Raw genomic sequence first — 16,628 nt, 5'->3', positions numbered from 1 at the left:
TCTCTTTGTTCCTCTCTGTTTCTCTGTCTCTCTCGTTCGTATAAATCTTTGTCGAGAATGCAGAACGGGATTTCGAACGTCGCTCCGCTCGGAGGACGATATTTCACCGGGACGCGCATAATCCCGCTTGATTTCAATAACTTATAATTTCGAAAGCTAAAAGAGAACGTTTTGCGATCCGTTGAAAAATGGAGTGCAATGAAGAGAGAAAGGGAGAGATAAAGGGTGAGAGAAAGAGAGGAAGAAGGAAAGAGATGAAGGGAGGAACAGTAGGGTGGAAAATACGTTCACTGATATTACGATCGATCTCGTTTCACTATTCGATGACGGACGGCCATTCGATAAATCACAATTTCGCTTTGCTAAGAAATGTAAATGATGCATCGTTCAAAAAAAGACTTTGAATTTCAAATATAAAAGAGAAAGAGAGAAAGAGAGAAATGAAAAGAAAGAGAAAAAGAAAGAGAGAGAGAGAGAGAGGCTCGGAACCTTATTATGCACCGAACGAGTCCGAGTGCAGAAGCGTGTGTTCACGAATCACAAGCTTAAATTGTAAAGCTCGTATATTCGTTACTTTATTTGTTTATCGTCCTTCCTTAAAAAGAAAGAACGCGCGTATATGTATATGCATATGTATATGTATATACATGTTTATATAAACGAAAGAAAGAACGAGAGAGAGAGAGAGAGAGAGAGAGAGAGAGAGAGAGAGAGAGAGAGAGAAAGAGAGAAAGAAAGAGAGAGAGGAAAAATCGGTGACCCACTTTTTCGCGACAACGACGCTAGTCGCAAGAAAATATACATAAAAGGAACACGCTCGTTCGAAAGGGTCCGCAACGGGCATGAATTTTCGAAGGAACTTCTCGTCATGCATTTTCGAAAAGGATTTCGTATATCTACATGTTTACGCATTCGAACGATTTTTCCTTTAGGTACTAGATAGAACATTTTCAAGATAAGAGGGAAACGTGATCTCTCCCGTATAATGCAAATAAACGACAAATTTTATATCCATCGTTTTAACTATATATAAGTAAATAAGACTTTTCATTTTTCTAAATGATCTTTGCAAAATTATTTCTTTATCCTTGATAATAAGTGATATCACACACACACACACACACACACACACACACACACACACACACACACACACACAGTTAGATACATACAGAGTTACATTCTTACTAAATATCCCGATGTTTATGTACATATGTACATATGTGCATACAGTTTCATTCTCTTATCACTTGAATATCTCTATGTTTATATTTCCAAGTTGAAAGAAAATTTTTATCTCTCTCTCTCTCTTTTTTTTCTCTCTCTCTCTCTTTCTCTTTTTTCTCTCTCTCTTTTTTCTCTCTCTCTTTTTCCCTCATATTAGTCCTCAATATTTTTTTTTTTCTTTTTTCTTTTCAATAAATTTCTCGCGATATATTTCATTTGAACGATATTACTTCAACTAGAAACTTAAATAGACATCGTTTAAAAACTAACCGAGTAACTTTCGAAATGATCTTTTCAAAGAATAAGAAAGAAGATTCTCGGTCAAAAGATATATATACATATACATACAGAGAGATACTTCGGGCAACCCCGAAAACTCCTGTCTACGATCTTGTCGAGCATCACCAGAAGAAGTAGACTTTTTTGCTTACGTTTCTTACAACGACCACGATGGTCCTGTTTACATCCTGTATCTTCAATAACGCGAGAGAAGATCCCTTTTCGCGCTTTTATCGAGCAATATTTCTATCCTCTCGAATTTCTTTCTTATTTCCTTCATATCGTATGTGCCGACTTTGATATAAATTTTCCCCTACGACTTTTTTCCACCAATTGTGAAAATGTCCTCCATTTAGAAGTGGTCTTGCACAACAACGTGAAAGTAGGTAATACGCCTAACCAGAAAGAGGTTTAACTAGCGCAAGCGTGATTCGTGCTAATTCTACGATAATCATAAAATTAGCAAAGTAATAATCTCAAACTATGATAAGAATTGTAAATTGTATTATTTCCTCTGTTTTCTTTTTTCTTTTTTTTTCCATAGATATGAGAAAGAGAAAGAGAGAGAAAGTGAGAGAGAGAGAGAGAGAGAGAGTGAGGGAGAGAAAGAAAGAGAGTGAAAAAGAAAATTGCAGTGTATGCAAATATACGTAGTATGTAACGATTGCATTGGTACATACATTCTTGCACGCACAGAAAATATTGGAAAGCCGACGTTGAAGGGAGAGGTTTGCTCTTATGCACTTTAACAAATAAACACGATACCTTGAGGAAAAATATTTTCTATGCTTTGATATTGTAGAATTTTATTTCTTTAAAAATTGACTTTGTCCTTTCAATTAGAAAGAATATATTATCTTGTTCGACGTACATGTATATCACGTATGTCATTAAATTCGATAAAATGCAAAACGCAAAATTGTTCCATTTTTATCCGTTCATAATTAAAAAAAAAAAAAGAAAGAGATTTACATAGTATCTAATTTCATAGTACATACAACATACACGTTGATATAACTATTTAGAAATGTAATATTGAATTGAAGGTTAATACGAGTACCGTTTCATTAAATATACAATGCGTATGTACAATAAAATTTTTGTTATTCAACTTACATCATATAAACGTATCTATATTATTGATAATAGGAGGAAGAGAGCTCTGTTATGAAGTTCTGTTAAGCGACTAAATAATCGTTAATCGATCGTATGTAATGTACGACTAATTAATTATCCAGAGCGTATAATTGATAACACACGTAAGTAGAAACGTGGATGACCATAGAGGTCATCGATGATAGTACCGAGCCTCGTGTGTTCCTGGGTCTTTCGCGGTTTCGACCCTCGCGCCCCCTCGGTATAATTATCTATGTTTAGTACCACGTGATTAGCAACGCAAGCTTCCATCTCATTGATCCAACCTACGTAGATATGTATGAATGTTTGTATATATATATATATATATATACGTATTAACATACACATGATCGAAGACACACACCTAATATGTCTCTATATCTATATATTTCTAACTTCACGTACCTACATTCGTATGTTTATATATGAATATGTTTACATATACATCACCAAGAACACATGATTTCATATATTGTACATACATACATACATACATACATACATAATATATTACTAACTCCGGAAGATTGGAAATTCGAACATCCTATCGCCTCGATATGGAATACTCGTAATACACAACAAAAAAAAAAGAAAAAAAAGAAAGAAAGAAAAAAAAGCAAAAATAACAAAGAAAAAGAAACAATCGATAATCGATGATCGGTTATATTCGTCGTTTGGAGATAAACGCTCCGATGGACGATGATAAAAGAACGAAATAATATACACGAAAACACCGTTAGTTCCTCACTTCTCTCTCTTTCTCTCTCTTTATTTATCTGTCTACCTATCTATCTATCTATCTTTCTCTTCCTCTCTTTCTCTCATTCATTTTTTTTAAACGAATAAAAATTTCAACAGGCTCTATCCTAACGTACTAATATCCTTGAAAAACTTGTGAAATGAAACGGTAATCGCATTGGTATGTTCATGTTTTATCAAAATAACCACGTATGTATGTATGCATGTATGTATGCATGTATGTATGTATGTATGTATGTATGTATGTATGTATGTATGTATGTATGTATGTATGAATATATCTACGTAGGTAAATATGTATCAAATTTATATTTGAAGCAATGATATCACGATATGTATCGCGATATTATTTTACTTTATTTATATTTAACGTATCGATGATAAAATAAATGTTACTATAAATATATTTTTGATAAAATTACGCTTCGCGTATAATTATGCAGTTATTATTAAAGAAAATTATTATTATTATTATCATTATTATTATTATTATTATTATTATTATTATTATTATTATTATTATTATTATTATTATCATTATCATTATCATTATTATTATTATTATTATCATTATTATTATTATTATTATTATTATTATTATCATTATCATTATCATTATCATTATTATCATTATTATTATTATTATTATATAACTTAATTAAAATGGAATATATTATCAACGAAACGAAACTATAATCGATACAATTAATATTCACCGATTATTAGTCGAATAATTTTTTAGAAAGATCATCTATGAAGAAGTAGAGATAATTTGAATTATATATAAATAAATTAAATGAAAATATATTTTTAAAAATTCAAAAAATAAAAGAAAAACAAGAGATAAAGGAATAAAGAAAAAGAAAGACAGAGAGAGAAAGAGAGAGAGAGAGAGAGAGAGGGAAAGAGAAGGATTAAAACGAAATATATTTCTACAAAAAGCAGATATTATTTCTTCGTTCGAAGCAATATTGCAAAAATCGATATCGTACTATCTTCCAATTTTGTAAGCCGGGAAAAGAGCACTCTCTCAAAGCGGGCTATTTTATTAGCGTTCTTCTAGTTCACGCATCCGTACATATACGGGGCTATAGAATCGCGTAGGTTTTACGATCGTCAAAGATATATTATACTCAGTGTACTCGACATACCACAGATGTGTATTCGATTGACATGACATAGTGTATGTATTCTAAATTATGTAAAGTACGTATATACGTATATACAATAGATATGAAACATGAATTAGGTTATTTTATTTTTAAATTTATAATCTATATAATCAATGAAATATCTACATACAAAAAAAAAACGAATAAAACATAACAAATTTAAACTCTATATCTTTTTCAAATGTTACAATTAATCTCTTTCTACTTTAATTTTGAGTATTCATTCACCTTTCTTTTCTTTCTTTGTTTCTTTTCTTTTTCTTTTCCTTTTTTTCTTTTTTTTTTTACAAATAATTCGAATTTTTTATCATAGTAAAAAACGAAAAAAAAAAAACAGAAAAAAGGGAGAATTCACAATTGTACGACTGATAGAAAATATTACATTATAATATATATATATATATGACGTTTGTCACACATATCTCGAATAATACCTCCGGAACAAACAAGTTCTAGAGTTTCTCATTTCCCTTACGTCATTTTCGATGTTACGTAAATAATACTTCCTACAAGATTATTTAATTAACTTTATCTTTTACGAGAGAGAGAGAGAGAGAGAGAGAGAGAGAGAGAGAGAGAGAGAGAAAGAAAGAGAAAAAAGAAGGAGAAAGAAAGAGAGAGAATGCATCGAAACGCTACGAAACAAATACCCAAATGGAGTTTCGTTGTTCGCCAAAATTTTAAAGTAAGAATCATCTGGTATAATGGGATTTTCTTATCATCCAATCTCAACGACACAGAGTCTTACAATACCAGATTTAAAATTTATTTCCTTTCATGAATAATAAGGAAAGCCTCGGGAAATTTTCTTCTAATGCAAGTGAATTTGTATATGCCGTAACCGTATATCGATAAAAATCATGTAAATGTATTGTACATAAGGGGAAAAAAAAATTTCAAAGGTAACAAATTTTAACTGATCGAAAACATAAAAGAGAGAGACAGACAGAGAGAGAGAGAGAGAATCTCATTTTTATCGAAAAAAAAAAAAAAGAAAAAAAAAAACAGTTAGCCATTCTTATACGTGATCTCAATAAAATATTTTATATTATATAAGATATAATAAATATTATATATTATATAAGACATAATTAATATTTTTTTTTTGTGATATTTTCAAATAATCGTATAAAATTCCGTATGTGTGTAATCATCTAGCAAAACGTCTCTAACTGCAACACAAATCTACCAAAGGAAATTTATTAATTGCCATCACGTCGACTAACTATATATAAAAGTCTGTGTAATCAACGACCCTTAACAAAGATTCTTTTCGTGGTATATCAACCAACCGTAGAATAAAATATAGAGCGGAAAATAAATACTATTGCGATACAATGATATCGATATATATATATATATATATATATATATATATGTATATAAACTATATATCTCGATCCTATTATTTAGTGAAAAGACACCCGTGAAAACTCAATCGAGTACGATCGAATGGATTTCTATTGGCAAACTCGTATCTAATCCTATCTAAATCTGATCAATGAATGAATAAGAATAGGAGATTGCTTCTCTCAATGCTATCTTGAATAAGCCTAAACAATTCACGTGAAACAAACCATAATATAGATGCATCAATGTATAGCAGATACATTGTACGTATACTCAGTTATATTTCTCAGAACTACATATAAATATCTTACATAAGCACATTTGTAAAATAATATTATATAAAGGCTATAAATAAATAAATAAATATATATATATATATATTTTATGTATAATATTCTTTTTAATCAAATTATATTCAATAATATAAATCAAAGATTTATTTGAATCTTATGTCATATAAATCGTAGATTTATTTAAATCTTATATTTATATAAATCTTTGAATTATATTTAAAATATAAATTTAATACAATATATATATACATACACATACACACATATATATATATATATATATATGAATATATATATATAAAAAAAGACATTATATATTACACATATATACATATGTATATGAAAAATATATCGTAAAAAGGACCGAAATTGATTATGATTGTATTCAAAAGTTAAAATCGACCAACTAGAACCACGAAGTTGAACTAAATTCGATGTAACAGCCGCAGACACACAGGTACCTATCCTTTGCACGAGAATGCACTGAGAATTCTATTATTATCGTCACACGTGCCCCCGTATCGGCAGATAACCGGCACACGTGCTCCGCTAACGTTTTCATACGTCAGCCAATATTCGTAGGCGTTTTTTAATAACTATATCGCTTAACTCTCTATCTCTCTTTCTCATCCCTTCCTCTCTGGCTTTTCTTCACTCACTCTCTTTCATAATATAGGTATCTACATTTACCGTAAGTCGATATTAAACATCGATCTTTCTCTGCACCGAACTTATTCACTTGGACGATTTAGAAACAGCTTTGGAAGTCTCACAACGCTAATGGCTGACAATAAGAATCCTGGCGTCATCTTTCTTACACGTTTAATCGATATAAGAAAAAACAAAAAAACAAAAAAAAAACAAAAAAAACAAAAAAGAAAAAAGAAGAAAAAAAAAGCTTTAAACGCATTCCTCAATGGAGACACCCCTATTTTGTATATAAAAATCTTTCGTTTTTTTTTCCTCTCTATTTCTTGGAGTATATTAAAAAAACAAAAAAAGAAGAAAAATGAAACGACGTCGAGCGAAGATAAAAATTCCCCCCGAAAGAGGAAAATTAAATAGCGGAAAGGTAATATAAATTTTTAAACATCTATTTTATATATAAAAATCATTTTTTTTCTTTTTCTTTTTCTTTTTCCTTGAGCATATTAAAAAGGAATAGAAGAGAAAGATAAAAATCTCCGAAAAAAGAAAAATGTTAATGGCGCCAAGGTAATTTAAATTTTTTTTCTCCTTTGCTATTATTTTTTCTTTCTTCTTTTCCGTTTCTTTTTTTTTCTTCTTTTTTTTTTTACGAAGAAAACACACCCGACAAAGTATTCGAACTTCCAAGCTCGAAATGAGAAATTGCTAGGGGAAGAACATTTCTTTGAAGAATCTTTGCGGAAATACGAAGATTCTTTTTCGACGGAGCTTCGCAAAGTTGAACTTCGCAAAAGCACGGTTATTTTAAACGGGTTACACGCTGCAAAGAAACAACATTGGATTGATCGTTGAACTTTCGTTAAATCTCGTAAATTTTTGAAGAAGAGAAATTGAAAGAGAGAGGGAGAGAGAGAAACACAGAGAGAAATAGAGCAAGTAGTTTTCTCGATTACTATCAAGTGAACCTCGCATAGATTTTTTACAAATAAATTTTTCAAGAGAAATATTAAAGTGCTTTTTAATGAGCATTAAAATTGACCAAGTAAATTATTATTATTATTATTATTATTATTATTATTATTATTATTATTATTATTATTATTATTATTATTATTATTATTATTATTATTATTATTATTATTATTATTATTATTATTATTATTATTATTACCATCATCATCGTTTACGATGAACACAACGAAAAACGAAATGAAGAATACAAAAGCTTACGTTTATATTCAATGAGCTTCTTTTTAATTTTGCAAAATTGACAAAAATGAAAAAATAAGTTTTTATGATGAATATAAAAAAGCGATGTATTCTTCTTTTCTGTTTCGTTTTTATTTTTGCTTATTTCACTTTTTCCTCAAAAAGATCCTGCATGCAGGATAGCTCAACCGGATCAAATATTATAATAAAAGATATAACTTCGTTTTTACGATCTTCCTTTCGTACTCAACCAATCATCCTTGCATTCTTGAGAATTTTTACTGCACGACAAATTCAACATGGGGTTTCTTTTAGCAAAGGATTATCGCTAGGCTTCTAAGTATCATTACGTGCCACGATTGACTGCTTGTAAGTCAAATATGTATATATATATATATATATATATATATATATATATATATATATATATATGTGCATACACGGATAGGTTTTAATTCGTTTGAAAAATATTTATTTCGTGTTTAATTGTATCATGTTTCTTTAATAAAAACATATTACAGACATTAATTCGATAAATCGATAAAAACCATTTTTAAAGGTTATTGTTCTAAAATTAATTCTATCGAACATATTCAATTTTATTTTAGAACATTACAATTTTTTAATGACGAATTCAAGTCCTGTAGAAAAAAAAAAAATGATTTTTTCCAGAAAATAAATTTAATTTCATATTTTTAATATACATATTCGTAACTTACAATTTTCAAACAGTTAATTGTTTAATATATATATATATATATATACACGCTAGCGATGTATAGTAATGTTTAAAGTTTTATATTTTTAGCGTATACATATTTTTAACACATAATTAAACCATTTCTCATAATCAATATCAAATGTATTCATTATGTCTGTTTTATTCTTATTATGAAAGTGAATGATATCAGTTAGTAGAATTGATGTTTCTAGAATTTACATAGATATATAAACATTTGTCATACGTATACGAGACAAATAGGAACATATTTCCCGAGTTTGTTCTCTCTCTCTCTCTCTCTCTCTTTCCCTAAAGAGAACAAAACAGAGAGCAACTAGAGAAACGAGATAATTTTGAAATGAAAGGAGTCACAGTGTGACGGAAGCATTACGAGATCATGATACCTTTCTAAAATAAGCTAACCCAAATTAATAAGAGGTAAACAAACTCGTAATTTTAGAAAATCTTGTACAAAAAGAGAGACAATAACGGGTCTGGGTCATGAGGTTTTCCTTTGTTCTAATCGATTCTTTGGAAAATAACAAACGGACCCAAGTTACATACCTCGTCCATTATATCGATTTTCCTTTACGAGCTCGAACATTCTGCCTCTTTCGTCGACGCACACAATTATCCGGCACACAAACTTAATAGAAAATTTTCGCCGACGGGATATTATCTTAGACGATTTACTCGATCGTAGATCATTATCGATTCTGTATCTTATGTTTTTAAAAAGAGACGAAGGAAGAAAAAAAAATCGTTTTCCGATCCTCTTCTCATGATTTCACGTTTGATCGGTCTGAAGGTCGAGACCTATAAGCGTTTCTAATTTATCGTTGTTCATTTACAGTCGATCGATTAACGTAATGCGAACGAACGCTCTTCTTAGCCTAGTTTATTAAAATACTAATAAGGAACAAAAAGGCGAATATATATCTATAGAAAATTAATCAGTTGACGAGTTAATTGTGTTAATAGATAACATAATATCTAGGTACGTAATATTTCGTTTAAAAAAAAAAACTAAAAATAACATGTAATCGTCGATATTTCTTATAGGAGATTTTTAAATCGGTACGCTAAACGATTTCTCTAAGAACCATAGATCCATCTTATAAAAGAGCAATCTCGTTGGGCACGGGAAAAAGGCATCCGTGCTAAAAAAAAAAAGAAAAAAAAAAAAGAATAAAAAAGAAAAAAAAAGAAGAAAAAATATACCTATCTAAAAAATAAAATAAAATGAACACACCAGCTGTCAGCTGGCACACGGGAAAACGCGAACGTCCGTTTGCGTTTTGATTTCGAAAAAAAGATAAAATATCTCACTGGTAACGAGCTCTCCGCGTGAGAAGGAAGCATTGTTAAATCGTACTCGTGCAATCGAGGAAGTAACTCACACGATGAAAATATATTCTACATCGCACACGTCGTTCTTCGACCTTATACGTTTAAAGAGAGAGAGAGAGAGAGAGAGAGAGAGAGAGAGAGAGAGAGAGAGAGAGAGAGGCTTCGAAGTCATTGGATAAAAAAAGAAGACGTACGAAAAATATTAAAAGTTGACACGTTAAGTATATCAGAAATTATCAATTAAAATTTTATCTAACAATAAATATTAACCAACTCGAAAAATATATAAAACAAAAACAAAAATTACAAACGTAAATATTTATTATTAGAATAGTCGACGCGCTAAATGCACGCTTCTTTTATCAAAAACTACGAACAAAATTTTTTTCATAGAATAAAAATTAAGCGATCTCAAAAAATACGTACAACAAGAACAGAAATGGTAGAAATTTCTCGATAAACGCATACATGAACACAGTTTAAAACTAGCGTTTATTAAAACCGAGAGCAACAACATCAAAAACGGAAACGCACCGACCGACCTTATCGCGATTTCACTGTGAAAAATAATTTTCATCGGAGATTATGATCAGGCGACGTTGTTCGACGACAAGTGTGTCAGGAAAAGCGAGAACTAGCGGTGGTGGTATGATAACGACTGATTATGAGCACGGTCAGAAGATAATGATGATGTTTTATAAAATATAGCTAGATCCTACGTTCTCTGCATTTAAATCTCGAACAATTCTCAATGATCGAGAAACAAACGATTTCTCGATATAATCTCGCTTATTATAATTTTAACATATGTATTTATACATATACGTGAAGAGTATTCGATATTCGATACTATCGATTATATCGGTACGTTCGCCCGATCTCAACATGACCGATTTCCCGCCAAATTTTACACTTGCGTATATTATATATGTATTTATGTATATATATATGTGTACATATACATATATACGTACACACACAACATACGTACACATACATACATACATACATACATACATATATACATACATACATACATACATACATACATACATACATACATACATACATACATACATACATACATACATACATACATACATACATACATACATACATACATACATACATACATACATACATACATACATACATACATATATATATATCTCCACTAATAGGGAAATAGTTACATTCGAAAAATTGTTTTGTTATCGTCGTTTAAAAAAAAAAAAAAGAATTCAAAGACGACATTTCTTAAAATTTCTAGGTTAGAATCTTCAAATCTTTCTTTCTCTATTGAATATTTACGACGATTCTCGAATACTAGATTAAAAAGTAATTGTAACTAAAAAGAGGTGCCGGTAGATAATGTCCGGTACAGGATAAATCAAGTAACCAAGAAGAGCATGATTACCTTTATGTTCGCGCCCTAGCCTCGTTTGTGGTTTTACGGTATGCACTAAAAATAGCCAGCACCCATAAAACTGTTTGGTGAGAGAATCTCGAGAAGAACGAGAGAGAGAGAGAGAGAGAGAGAGAGAGAGAGAGAAAGAGTAACAGAGAGAGAGAGAGAGAGAGAGAGAGAGAGAAAGAGTAACAGAGAGAGAGAGAGAGAGAGAGAGAGAGAGAAACAGAGAGAAAAAGAGAGAAATAGAGAAAGAAAAAAAGAGAGAGAATATCCGGGCGACGCGAGCGCGGTTTTAAGCAGTAACGCCCCGTAACCTCGATATTCGATCACCGTCGAAAAACTTCCCTCGCGTATTTGCAAGGAAGAAGATCGAAGATAAAGAAAGAGAGAGAGAGAGAGAGAGAGAGAGAGAGAGAGAGAGAGAGGGAGAGAGAGAGAGAGAAAGAAAAAGAGAGAGAGAAAAAGAGAGAGAGAGAGAGAGAGAAAAATAACAAACACATCAAAATAAAAATAAGATATAGAGACGAATAATTGGCACGCTCGTTAAAAAAGAAAAAAGAAAAAAGAAAAAATAAATAAATAAATGATAAAGAAAAAAAGTGAGAGTAAACATTGACCGAGACGAGAATGAAAGCGGCAAATAAAAAGGAAGAAGAAGAGGGTTGAATGAAGGATTGGTTGATATCAATGGGAAGTAGTGGCTCGAGAAATGAATAAAAGAAAGACAATGAAATAGGCGCGAAATCCAAAGGAAAGGAGAGAGAGAGAGAGAGAGAGAGAGAGAGAGAGAAAGGAAGAAAGAGAGAGAAAGAAAAAGAAAAAGAAGTAGAGAGAGAGACATTGGCTAATAAGATCGGTTAACGTTTCTTTCAAATAAGATAAATCGGTCATGAATCATTATTCGATAATTAAAACTCGCATTGTTATATTACTCACTTTATCCTTTTTCAGGCTGACAGATGAAAACCCGTGTCCCATGCCGAGGATATTCTTCATTTTGAATCGACGATCTGACCGTGCGCGGCACTTGGAAAATCGAAGGACCGTCGCTTCGCCCTGTATACGTGTAACATCATCACCGTATTTCTAATATCGTATTATTCGTTAATAAATTAATAACAGTAAATACGATTATATCCTATGATATACATATACGACCGATTTTCTCGATGAAAATCGTTCGATCGCGCGTGCCTGCGCTCGCACGAACGGCTCTTAGGAATCCATGACAGGTACGAGCCACGGGTATGGCCGCGAATCGCATGCGCCATGAGCAGAAGTCATCCGTGTTTTCTTTCTCTTTCTTTCTCTCTTTTCTTCTTTCACTCACTCACTCACTCACTCTCGCTCGCACGCGTTCTCTCTCTCTCTCTCACCAAACAGACATATACACACACTCTCTCTCTCTCTTTCATTCTCTTTACCGCCCTCTATCGCCATCTCCCGTAACTTACTCGTCGACATGATCGGCCGGTATATAGATGAGAAACAAACGTTAATTTCAAATTCTATTACCATGAAACAATAAGTTGTGATAAATTATTTCGAATAAATTATTTTCAAATTTAATATTTTGGAAAATTATGAGACTTGCCTTTTTCTTTTTCTTTCCTTCGGTCATTGGAATAACATAAATTTTTTGTATTTTGTTTTGTATATAAAAAGGAAAAAAGTGAGAAATGATACGTTCGAAGCTCTCTCTCTCTCTCGCGCGCGCGCGCGCTCTATACTCATGTTTAATAAAAATATAAAAATTCAACGATTATTTTCTTTTTATAAAATTAAATTAAGAATGTAAAGTTTACGTATAAATAAATAATGCAAGGCTTTGATTGAAATCTTACATAAAGTTTAAATGAAAAAAGAGTAAATGAATTTGTAATTGTTAATGAAATTTTGTTACTGAATATATGATTTAAATTTCTATTCGATTCTTTTTTTCTTATCCTTTCTTTTTTTCTCTTTCGCGTTACGTTAGAAAGATTAACGTATAACAAATATTTAAAATATTTTAATATGTCGTTTGTGGGACAAAGTATACACATTTCTTTGGAGTATACATATATATGTGTGTATATATATATATATTTAATCACATGAGTAGAATTCAACATAGACAGACGAAAGCGATCATTTGTTACGCTATTACCATCGATCCAAAAATTTATACTCACAATTTTATAAATTATGACAAACATATTTAATAATTTAACATTAATCAAACGTATATATCGGAACGATCCCTTACAATGTATTACGTAAATGATCTACTGCAACGGTAACTGTACAAGGGCAGTTTTTATGATGATACCAAAGTGATTATTATTTTATTGTATTTCTGGTCCCATAATTTATGAAAGACCAGTAAATAGTACCGATAGTAGAGACCGCATAATTAAATTTTACTATTTTGTGACTCTACAAATTACGTAATTAAGAAAACTTCATAAAAAATCATTTAACGTAATCTATATTAAATGTAAACCATTATAATCTATCATTGAAAATGTCAATGATAATTATACATAATTCATTGAATTCCGGATAAATAATTTTATCCTATATATTATATATATATATATAAACAAATCGATGATAAAAACACAATGGCACAAAGGAATTGAATCCTTTGGTATCAAGATTATTTCTCATCTATATGCTTGATTTTCTAATTTATTTTTAAATGTTTTGGATCGTTGCATTGAAAATGCGTCGCAATTAAAATGATTTTGAGAAATTTATATATATATATATATATATCTGATTTGAGATTACTCATTTACACAATGCATAGAACGAGACTTTACTAGCACCGTGTCTCGTACAAGCCACTCCGACCTATATATCTAACCCATTTTATAACATCATGATCAGAGTAATTCAACTTAGATTCAAATACTTTCAAATAGCGAACTTTAAAACCTGATGGAGCGAATGGTACCTCAAAGTTCATTGATATTGGTGGCCTTGTCCATTTCTTTTTTGTATCCGTTTCAAGTAAATCAATTTCTGCTGAAAGTTGAGTTTCCTTCATACCAGCCATTCGTTTTATCTTCCAAACAATAGCATTCTCAGATGCTTTATATTTGGCTTTTCCTTTCAAACAAATCAATTGTACTCCTGCAGTATTTAAAGGTGTCGGTACGCGTACTTCTATTTTTTGTCCCAACAATGAAGGTTTAAAGTTTGATTTCAAAACGGCTTTAACTTCCATTTTCGTGCGACCCACTTCTCTAACCAATGGAATAACGCGGAACGGTAACGATATATCTTTTGTCGTACGATACCTGAAGTAAAATTACATAAAAGAAAAAACATATAAAATCTCATTTGTTTTTTATCCTATTTTAAGAAATAAGATAAAAATATATTTACCTCATTAATTCAAATTCACCATCTGGTGGTATAAAACTAATGGAATGTTCCGTTTCGAATTTACTGAGCTTAACACACTGATGAAATTGGCAATCATCGATAACAACAACAGGTTTACCAGATCTAGCACCAGAAGGATCATCGCCTCCACCTCCTAATCCACCACCACCTTTTATGCCTTTAGATTCCATAACAATTTTATCATTGATACCAAATTTACATTCTGGCATACCAGACAAGTAAGATTTCATTACCACCTATGACAAAAATAAAAGAAAATTGTCAGTAATATATATTGACAATTTTAATTAATATTAAATATTTAATGTAACTGACCTTTCCTGCAACATGTGCACTAAGAACTTGGCCTTGTGGGCTCATCAAGAGATTCACATATTCTAATACATCCAAGAAAAGTTCATTGCGACGATATTTGATACCTTCTCGTCGCCATCCTATCTGTCCTGTTACTTGTGATGTTATTTGAGCTTGTTCCTCTTTTGTTGCCGATTTAACTCCTTGTTGAGTGATAAATGTTTTTAATACGCCGGTATCGCAATTTTGGGGATATCCAAAATCCAATATTTCTGAAAGAATTTTTGAAATGAAAATATTAGAAATTATATGATTATATAACATTTATAAATATATAGAAATTAACTAACCATCGAGTAATTCATAAATCAATACAAAATTGTTCTTGATATTTTCCTCTGATATTTTACCAAAATATGATTGCATGACATCAATGATCTTGAGAAGAAATTCAAATACCATTGCAGCGTTGACATTTTGCTTAGTTACAGCAGCCAACCAGATGTTAGCACGTTTTATATGAAAAAATGATGTTCTAGCGATATTGGTCACAGGAGAGCGTACTTGTTGGCGTGCATGGATAACATTAACTCGAAATGCATCGACAGCATTTCGGCCAATGTCATCACGGTATACTCTGGAAATGAGTACCTCTCCTTTATGATTATAAACAAATAAACCCCCTATCATTTTGATAGAGGATATCTCCCACGTCTATGATTATAATGAATCTGTGAAAAAAATAATCAAATCCATATTATTTCTAAAGAGATTATTTCAAACAATGTGTAAAAAAATCAATGTTCGTGTTTAAGATCTTTATTTAAAAAGAAAAAAGAAAAGAAAAAAAAAAAGAGTACTTCAACTGAGAATTTAATTCAAACGTTTAAATAAATCGTATGATATTAATGATCCGCGATCATGTTTAAAAATTATCAGACTCGAAAAATATTAATGAAGTTTAATAATTTTTTTATATATTTAACATACGTTCTATATTTAAAAAGGAAAATATATAATAATATTAACACAATGATAGATAACGCCCCATCTCACTTTATGAGTGACATTTTAGACTATTGCATCTTAGAGGCGGTTGGTATTATCGATCGGAAACGAATACTACTATCTCTATAGCAAATATCAAAAGTATAACATTAGATATTAATTAAAAATAAATAATACAAACTTATAGGTTACAATATTTAAAATATTTCAACGTCACTTACTCATGGCTATATCATACAGCTAACATGGAAAGTAAAACTAATTCGAACGAAGCCGTCGTAAGCTTTCGAGAAACGAGTACAGGCCTATTGGTACGAGTGCAAACCACTGATGAAAGCAACACCCACTTTTCGGTACTACGTTAGTCGAACTAA

General features: G+C 30.8%; 2 protein-coding genes across 6 annotated transcripts in view; both read right to left on the bottom strand.

Annotated features, from left to right (window-relative positions):
• The window catches only part of Camta (Calmodulin-binding transcription activator), a 48,290-nt gene extending 34,906 nt beyond the window's left edge, over nucleotides 1-13,384 (bottom strand). For 2 of the 5 annotated variants that reach the window (XM_035863583.2, XM_085658080.1), the window contains exon 1: nucleotides 12,493-13,384. The gene's annotated coding sequence lies outside the window, so the exon portion shown is untranslated. Of the gene's footprint in view, nucleotides 1-10,571; nucleotides 11,156-12,492 lie in introns of those variants that run through there. The other 3 variants (XM_035863579.2, XM_035863584.2, XM_035863582.2) reach the window with 3 other exon arrangements.
• A 203-nt stretch (nucleotides 13,385-13,587) lies between these two features.
• AP-2mu (adaptor protein complex 2, mu subunit) lies at nucleotides 13,588-16,613 on the bottom strand. Its single transcript, XM_035864055.2, has 5 exons — nucleotides 16,476-16,613; nucleotides 15,597-15,977; nucleotides 15,268-15,518; nucleotides 14,932-15,188; nucleotides 13,588-14,843 (listed from the first exon to the last, which is right to left on the bottom strand). The coding sequence occupies exons 2-5, from the start codon at nucleotides 15,934-15,936 to the stop codon at nucleotides 14,363-14,365; spliced, it is 1,329 nt and encodes a 442-aa protein (XP_035719948.1). The 5' UTR covers nucleotides 15,937-15,977; nucleotides 16,476-16,613; the 3' UTR covers nucleotides 13,588-14,362.
• Between the last annotated feature and the right edge of the window lie 15 nt (nucleotides 16,614-16,628).

Source organism: Vespa mandarinia, chromosome 7 (genome assembly GCF_050613455.1).
Source record: "Vespa mandarinia isolate Hongniang chromosome 7, ASM5061345v1, whole genome shotgun sequence".
NCBI classification, from domain to species: Eukaryota; Metazoa; Arthropoda; class Insecta; order Hymenoptera; family Vespidae; genus Vespa; species Vespa mandarinia.
This window is presented reverse-complemented; position numbering and strand designations above follow the sequence as displayed.

Excerpts from the sequence above, each read along its gene's own strand:
- AP-2mu (XM_035864055.2), bottom strand. The coding sequence starts at position 15,936 with ATGATAGGGGGTTTATTTGTTTATAATCATAAAGGAGAGGTACTCATT. Across the intron at positions 15,519-15,596 it reads GATTTATGAATTACTCGATG|AAATATTGGATTTTGGATAT; the intron begins GTTAGTTAATTT and ends AAATTCTTTCAG. Across the intron at positions 15,189-15,267 it reads GTGCACATGTTGCAGGAAAG|GTGGTAATGAAATCTTACTT; the intron begins GTCAGTTACATT and ends TTTTTGTCATAG.